The sequence below is a fragment of the Odontesthes bonariensis genome, chromosome 14 (assembly GCF_027942865.1).
Source record: "Odontesthes bonariensis isolate fOdoBon6 chromosome 14, fOdoBon6.hap1, whole genome shotgun sequence".
NCBI classification, from domain to species: Eukaryota; Metazoa; Chordata; class Actinopteri; order Atheriniformes; family Atherinopsidae; genus Odontesthes; species Odontesthes bonariensis.
In genome coordinates this window covers 22476609-22484621 of record NC_134519.1, presented here as the reverse complement: position 1 = coordinate 22484621, position 8013 = coordinate 22476609, and the positions used below count along the sequence as shown (strand labels likewise).

Here is an 8013-nt window from a genome sequence, read left to right as displayed (position 1 = left end):
TGCCTCCATGTTATCACTCACAATTTATCTGTTTTACAAATCCAACATTAAAGGTGTGATTGGTAATCCTGTTCAGAAACACATTTTGTAATACTGGGTGAAATGGTCAGTCAATCCTGATCATGATGTATTTAGAAAAAGGATAAAAAAAAATAATCAAACCTCTGTGGCAGGACTGACAAAGCTGACCAATCCAAACTCCTAGGCCAAGGACAAAAACCGATGCCTTGTCTAGTTCTGCCTGAGCGGAGGTGCCACTTTCAAATCTTGCTAGCTGTCCAGGATTGCCAACCATGCCTTTAAGACATGCTGTCTACTAAATAGTAAGAACAGGTGTTTTTAAAACTTAACCACTGTAGTTTCCTTTATTGGATCAGACCAAAGTTACACAATGTTTTGCAAACAAAACTGCAGCAGGAACTCTTTTTTTTTCCTTTTAAAAGTAAATATTTTTCCTATCAAGGTTTGGTGTAGCATACCATTTTGCATCACACGGGAAACTGCTTGTTTTTACATTATATTTAATACTAAATAAACGTAAACAAACCATAGTCCTTTAAAATCATACGTCGCCATTTTAGGCATTGGTGGTGGATTGGATCATCCAGAAGAAACGCCCTCGTGTGATTGGTTGTTAAAGATTAGAAAAACAGTCTGAATAACGTATCAACCAATAAGCATCGAAGGGCGTCCCTCCGGTTGATCCAATGTCTTTGTAGGTCGAGATGACATGCAAAAATGGTTGTGCTGTGCACGCCGGCGAAGATTGCTTATCATGCCGATTTCAATACTATATATATATATATATATACATATAGTATTGAAATCGGCATAAGCAATCTTCGCCGGCGTGCACAGCACAACCATTTTTGCATGTCATCTCGACCTACAAAGACATTGGATCAACCGGAGGGACGCCCTTCGATGCTTATTGGTTGATACGTTATTCAGACTGTTTTTCTATATATATATAGTACATGTAGGTAGACTAATTAAAAATAGGGTAACTTCTGTCATACTAAATCAAATTAGACTAAAGTCAAATTCTCTGCATTTGTGTGTTTTTGGTAACTAAACGGTTGAGTGAAACTACTTGATATCCGAGGGGCACAAAATGTCCGCCTATAGATGCATTCTGTCACACCTCTTTTCACACATTTATGACCGTCTATCCACCCATTTTCCAAACTACTTAATCTCATTTAGGGTGGGGACTCCATACCTCGTTCCAGCTACTATCAGCTATGTGGGCTCAGGTACTTTGCATTTTTAAAATTGTGGTAGTTGCTGACCATAAGAACAGCAGAATGTTTCCAGGTGACTCTTTCCTCAGTTGGTAGTTTAATTACAAAACCAGTACAAGCACAATAAAGGTTGTTGTGTGCAAGACCAAGAAAGACTTTATAAAGTGATCACAATCTGAACTTTAAAAGCAATGCTATTAAGTTCAGACTATCAAGCATCCCCCAAATTTTGTCTGACTAATTTTGAAACTTAAGATGCTGAAGATATATGTACAATAGAAGCACTAAACATCTAACCTCTACAAAAGTAGGTTAAATCAATGTTAATAAAAATCAAACCAAACGAGACACACAAAAAAGACGAGGCAAGATTAGGTACAGAAAAAAAAGGGATACTTTAATATTGAACATTTACAAGCTGAGACGAGCGAGGGCTCAGGACCACGTAGTTCTGGCTGTGGAAGGTGGTGGAGCTCAGGTCACTTTCCCAATGGTGCCATCAAACGTACCACAAGAAGCCAAAGCGCTTGTGCAAAAGCTCTTCACGGGGCCGGAGGTTAAACAGCTCCTCTGACAAAGGGGTGATCCAGCGGTCTGTGTGGAAGACGCTCTGGCCAACCTGCAGGAGTGTGTTACAATAATTGAGATTAATGGGCACATGGAGGTGGATGATAATTATTAAACAGAATATCTAAACTTTAAAGTACAAGTTGTTGCATTGAAGACAACCAGGAAAAAAATACTGCTTTTAGTGCTGGTTAGCTTCAGAGGGTAAGAACTTAATGCAACATTTGAGCATATTTTCACTGAAGAAGCGGCCAATTTGTGTTTGACCAATAATCTCAATTTTACCATCAACATGATACACTAGTCAATGGAACCTGCAGTCTTCCACATTGGGGCTCAAAAGTTATGTATAAGGAGAAGAATATGTGAATTAAAACATTTAGTTTTTCTAAATGTCAGATCTATGTTGTGTATGCCTCATGCGAACGTGTTGAGTAAATGTTAGATTGATTGTAAATGTTTTGATTCCGTCATGTGAGGCTGGACACAGGGTTTACTGGATACTACAAAGTACGATGAAAAGATACTGTTACAAAGGAAAAGGAAAATGTTATCAAAGATTGTCAAAGACGGGAGTTGTGAAGACGCATGAATGATTGTTTTTTTGTCATAAAAACAAAAACAAATAAAAAACAACAGCAGCGGACTTCTTTTTTTTTTTCTTTCTTCTTTACCTTCCACCCAGGAACGTCTTTCATGATGATCGCTTCCTCTTCCAAGTTCTCCCTCAGCATCCGTAAAGTCCTGTCAAAAGTATAGCCGTTAGAAAAACCCTGATCCACAGCCGTTTTCCTGTTCTTTAACAGAATATTACTGAGTTTTTATGATCACCTTCGGTCGTGCTCTGCCTGCAGCAGGGGCATCAGTGCTACCCTGGCTTCGAGCTCCTCAATCTGCAGACGCCTGTGACACAAATGCATCATCGCCACCAGTTTACACTCCGCTGTGAACATTCCACACAGCAAAACCAAATACACCTTGACGCCAATGTTCTTACCTCCTCTCTCTGTTCCAGCTAAAAAGCCTCCAATAGCCAAACACCATGACGCCGATGCCAATGCCAAACATACTATATCCTGTTGATTAAAGAAGTCATTTTAGCACTACAATATTTTTCCCACGTTAGCTGGATTTTGATTTACATTTTAACACGTCTTTAGTCCATTTTTTGCATAAAAATGAACCTACAGAAACAGCAACGCAACAACCATCTTATGTTCGTTAACTAACAGAAAATAGAAATACAAAGACGTTTTCTAGCTTGTGCTTTACTAAGATTACTTAGGAATTTCAGGAATAAATCCACTTTTAGTGAAGTGTATTGAGAAAAAAGAAGATTGAAAAAAACAAGAATACCACACATACACAACAAAAACTAAGTAATACATAACTACTTTTAGCCATCATTATTCCAAAACACGACCTCCATCCACCACCACCAAAATGTTCCCCATAAGCCAATTAGCCACAATAATCATTAAGATATTTTTCACGTCCTATCAGAAATACATTTATAGATTAAACAAATGAATATGGTTGTCATCACACTTAGTAACAGCTGCCCATGTCACATTTAATTCTGTGATGTTAAAAGCTGCCTTTTCTAATTTAAACATAGCCACTGCCTCAGCTATCCAGTCTCTGTGAGATGGTACGCTGGAATCCAGTTCATTGTTACCGTTAAAGACCCTTCGCACAGAAGTTGGTAAAGTCCTGCCGCTCTCCAAGTATACGTGAGCATAGCGTGAGTTGAATGGTAGTATTTGTGTTGATCGTGGCTTGCTTTGTTGGGCCAAATCAAAGTTCTTTCGATTTCGGTCACAGTCTCATAATATCTGAAAGGAGTTGCCATCACCTGAACTGCATTTGGAACACGTATTCTCTGCTGTCGTACTGTGTACTGCGTAACATAGCCTGTCTAATGTTTTGGATTGTTTGGATTATACATTTAATGTTGTTGAGTTTTAAAGTTCTACTGTTTTTAGACAGCCTGATGAAACTGACTGAAACTAAAAACATTCACATATGGCATTCTTTCCTAATGGAAAAGCTATTTGTTTATCTATGTATATTATAGTTAAGCCTGGTTTATAGTCGGTAACGCAAGACGCAACGCAAGCCCTTGCGCGGTTGCAAGCCCCCCCTTGCGTGTGTCACCTCAATTTTCTAAACTTCACGCAAGACGCAAGACCCGAGCAGAGCTATAGAGTAGTCACTCTGGACGCGAGCACAAGCCACTATCTACATCACATCCGGCGGCGTGTTCATCTTCCGGTTTCATCCCCTAATAAAAGACCGCTGTTTTCAAACGCCAAGGTAGAAAGCAAAGAAGAAGAAGAAGCAGCATGAATCCCATAGACATCATATATATAATATATGATGTCTATGATGAATCCACTAGAAGAGAGACTTGCCGAAGAGGTCCTGGCGGTGAATTTCCTTTCATCATAGTAGGCTTGTCATTGAAAAAACCCGCTGCTCCACCTACTGTCCTGGCGGTGAATCGCCACGCAGCACACGCAAGCGCCGGCAAAGCTAAATGAAGCATAAACGTCTCGAGCCATTAACACAAGCCCAAGGCGCAAGGGCAGTTAAAAGAAGTATAACTCAGCCTTAAAGGATAAGACCGGTTTTTTGACATTGGGCCCTTGATTTCACATTATAGCATGATGTTCTACTCACCCCTGCTTGTTGTTTGTCATTTGGAGCTGTTCCGAAGATATTCGCGAGGCGTCTGGCTGCTCTCTTGAGATATTCGGCCATGAAACGGTTTCCTATGGGCAAGCTCATACAGGCACAAACTATGCTGTTTATAATTTATTAATTACTCTACACTAGAACTGATAACGTGGAGGTGCGTCGCTTACTTAAAAAAATCCGGGTTATTGTAATTTTGATTTTTTTGTCGTAAAGTGGGTGTTACTGACGTCATCGTCGTGCTACTGCCACAGGCAGCCCACAGACCTGCTGCCTATTTATTCATTCGGCTAAAATTCAAAATTAGTAACCCGGATTTTTTTAAGTAAGCGACGCACCTCCACGTTATCAGTGCTGGTGTAGAGTAATTAATAAATTATAAACAGCATAGTTTGTGCCTGTATGAGCTTGCCCATAGGAAACCGTTTCATGGCCGAATATCTCAAGAGAGCAGCCAGACGCCTCGCGAATATCTTCGGAACAGCTCCAAATGACAAACAACAAGCAGGGGTGAGTAGAACATCATGTTATAATGTGAAATCAAGGGCCCAATGTCAAAAAAACGGTCTTATCCTTTAAGCCTGGTTTATAGTCGGTAACGCAAGAGGCAAAGCCAGACGCAAGAAGAAACGCAAGCCCTTGCGCGGTTGCAAGCCCCCCCCCCTTGCGTGCTTCTGTGTGTCACCTCAATTTTCTAAACTTCACGCAACGTGAAGAAAAAAAAAAAAGACGCAAGCCACTATCTACCACCTCCTGTCCTGGCGGTGAATTGCCAAGCAGCACACGCAAGCGCCGGCAAAGCTAAATAAGCATAAACGTCTCGAGCCATTAACACACGCGCAAGAAGAAAGCGCAAGGGCAGTTAAAAGAAGTATAAAGGCTGAGTTATACTTCTTTTAACTGCCCTTGCGCTTGTGTTAATGGCTCGAGACGTTTATGCTTCATTTAGCTTTGCCGGCGCTTGCGTGTGCTGCGTGGCAATTCACCGCCAGGACAGTAGGTGGAGTAGCGGGTTTTTTCAATGACAAGCCTATTACGATGAAAGGAAATTCACCGCCAGGACCTCTTTGGCAAGTCTCTCTTCCATAGATCTCTTCGACTGGATTCATGCTTCTTCTTCTTCTCGTAAATAGCCGGTATTTTGTCAGATTTTCAACACATTGGGGGTCTAAACGACTACTTTCTCGCCTGAAAATGTTTCAAATGTTGCTAAAGTTATATATTTACAGAGTTTAGCCTATAGCTTAAGGGAAATCAGCTTTTCAGGCCAGCTGATTTCGGCTCGGGCAGGAGTGAAGTGCACTGTGTATAAACGCTCTGCATACTGTCAGATCGATCAAGTAGTAGGCGGTTTCGACCACAGCCAGTGGCTTGCGCTTGCCTCTTGCGTGAAGTTTCGAAAATTGAGGTGACACACGCAAGCACGCAAGGGGGGGCTTGCAACCGCGCAAGGGCTTGCGTTGCGTCTTGCGTTGCCGACTATAAACCAGGCTTAAGTGTGTACCCTGCGTATAAAGCAAACACAGTCAAAGAAAGCTTCAACACCTACAAAAGACACATTAATTACAGGCAGAACCTGAAGTTTGAGCCAGTGTCTGTACTCGGCTGTCAAAACATTTGCAACTAAACGCTGAACAAACCTATTTTAATTTGAATTTCACCAGCAAAGATGTATAATTGTTGTCACGTGGCTCAGAAAACTCAGCACACCTTAGATTTTAGTTTTTAAGTTGCTGAAATAATTCTTTGCACTTTTTCCCCCCACGCTTTTGTATTGATGCACTTTTTGTTGTTATATTTTCATTTGCTTTAATACATGCTAGTTATCTTAATTTCCCATCTTATAAATTCGCGTTTTCACCCTAAAATTAGGGAGACATTCTGATGGATCAAGGAATTTCAGATCATTTTCCCACTGCAAATCGTTTTTTATCTGGCCATACATTGCATTTTACTGGTTAAATGAGCGACCTGATAAAGATGTACGCCTTTGACAGCAGTGACAACAAAAAACGCTTGTGTCGCTGAAAATAGATGTGTCTGTGCAACACCTCCACCGACACGGACACAACCCTTTCCCCATTTAATCTGTCCTTGGTTGCACCGAATCCGACGGTCACACATTTATGTGCAACACAAGTTTCACGTCAACAAATTTCACTCAATGATCTTTTGGCTTTCTAGTTTGCAAACCACATCAGTGTTCCAGCTTATAGAACAAGCTGCATTTGATAGCTTCTATACCTAATTCCAAACCCAAACTATATGGCAAATTAAATACATATATGACTAGAAAGACCATAGAAAGACCAAAGAATGACCAAAGTAGCTACGAAAGTTAGCTAGTTAGCAGGTGGCTGTCATTCCTGTCAATAACATTTCGCCTAGCAGCTTACATATTTTACAGACTTTCGCCATGGCCTGTTGCAATACACAATCATTATTCCTTTGAGCAACAAGCATACATGTAAAAGCCTCCAACAACCGCAGCACTTTAATTTGAGCTTTCATCTCTTCGACTTGACGCAGAGCAATTAGCATTAGCCGCTGTTTATTAAGTCGCAAATATCAAGCAAACTGTCCATGTCTGAGCAGTGCTGTGTGGGTCGGTGAATAGCTGGGTGTGAATGTGGTGTGAGTATACCCGAAAGTCCTCGTTTCGGCAAATTTCTCTTGTAATCGATGGGACCATAGCCTCCCGGAGGAGGCATGTCCTGCTTCACCTTGGACCCCGCCATCATTCTCCAGCCTCCACCACAACACGTCAGTCGACGTCACACAGACGATTCTTCTTCTTCTGTAAAGAAACGGTTGTCATGGGGCTCTGCTGCCCCCACGTGTCCGGATGAGAAAGTATTTATCCATGCATTAGGGACACAAAACCATTAAAATCTGTATATACGAAGTAATTAGATGTTATGTCTTTAAAATAGACGTAGAGAAGTAAAAGTGCAGTGTTTCCCTCTTTCTGAAATATACCAGTATTATATGTATTCAGTAAAATGGACACCTTCGAGTACTTGCAGTTCTTGAGTACTTCGCTACAGTATCTGAGCTGTAAAATAATGAGCAGAACATAAAAGTTTGGCTACCTCTTTGAAAGTTATTTGTTTTCTGGCAGTGATTAGAGGCAAATCTAACTATTCTTTCTTGATGAGATGACATGTCACTGTCTTCCACCTGACTTACCTCCCGCTTGATCATCAATTTAGCAAAACTAATTTTCGTAAACATTCAATTTGTTCTGTCGATTCTTTACCATGATTTGAATTTCACTTACAATATCCCTCTTTCTCTCAGATCATAGATTTAAAAACTCAAGAGACCACTGGATTTTAAAAGACAAAATATTTTGTTAAGTTGTCTGAAATTGCCTGACTTCTTTAAATGTGACAAGATGAAACAGCAGACTGATACAACAACAGATGTCTTAGGAGGAAGTCTTCGCATCAAACCTGAAATATGAGCTTTTGTCCAGGATAAAAATATCCAGGAAAACAAAGTC

The 8013-nt window shown here is 40.6% G+C and overlaps 1 protein-coding gene across 1 annotated transcript; it reads right to left on the bottom strand.

Moving 5' to 3' along the window:
* Window positions 1-1620: 1620 nt before the first annotated feature.
* Window positions 1621-7291, bottom strand: ndufa13 (NADH:ubiquinone oxidoreductase subunit A13). Its single transcript, XM_075483601.1, has 5 exons — window positions 7153-7291; window positions 2809-2887; window positions 2643-2714; window positions 2486-2555; window positions 1621-1863 (listed from the first exon to the last, which is right to left on the bottom strand). The coding sequence occupies exons 1-5, from the start codon at window positions 7247-7249 to the stop codon at window positions 1744-1746; spliced, it is 438 nt and encodes a 145-aa protein (XP_075339716.1). The 5' UTR covers window positions 7250-7291; the 3' UTR covers window positions 1621-1743.
* Between the last annotated feature and the right edge of the window lie 722 nt (window positions 7292-8013).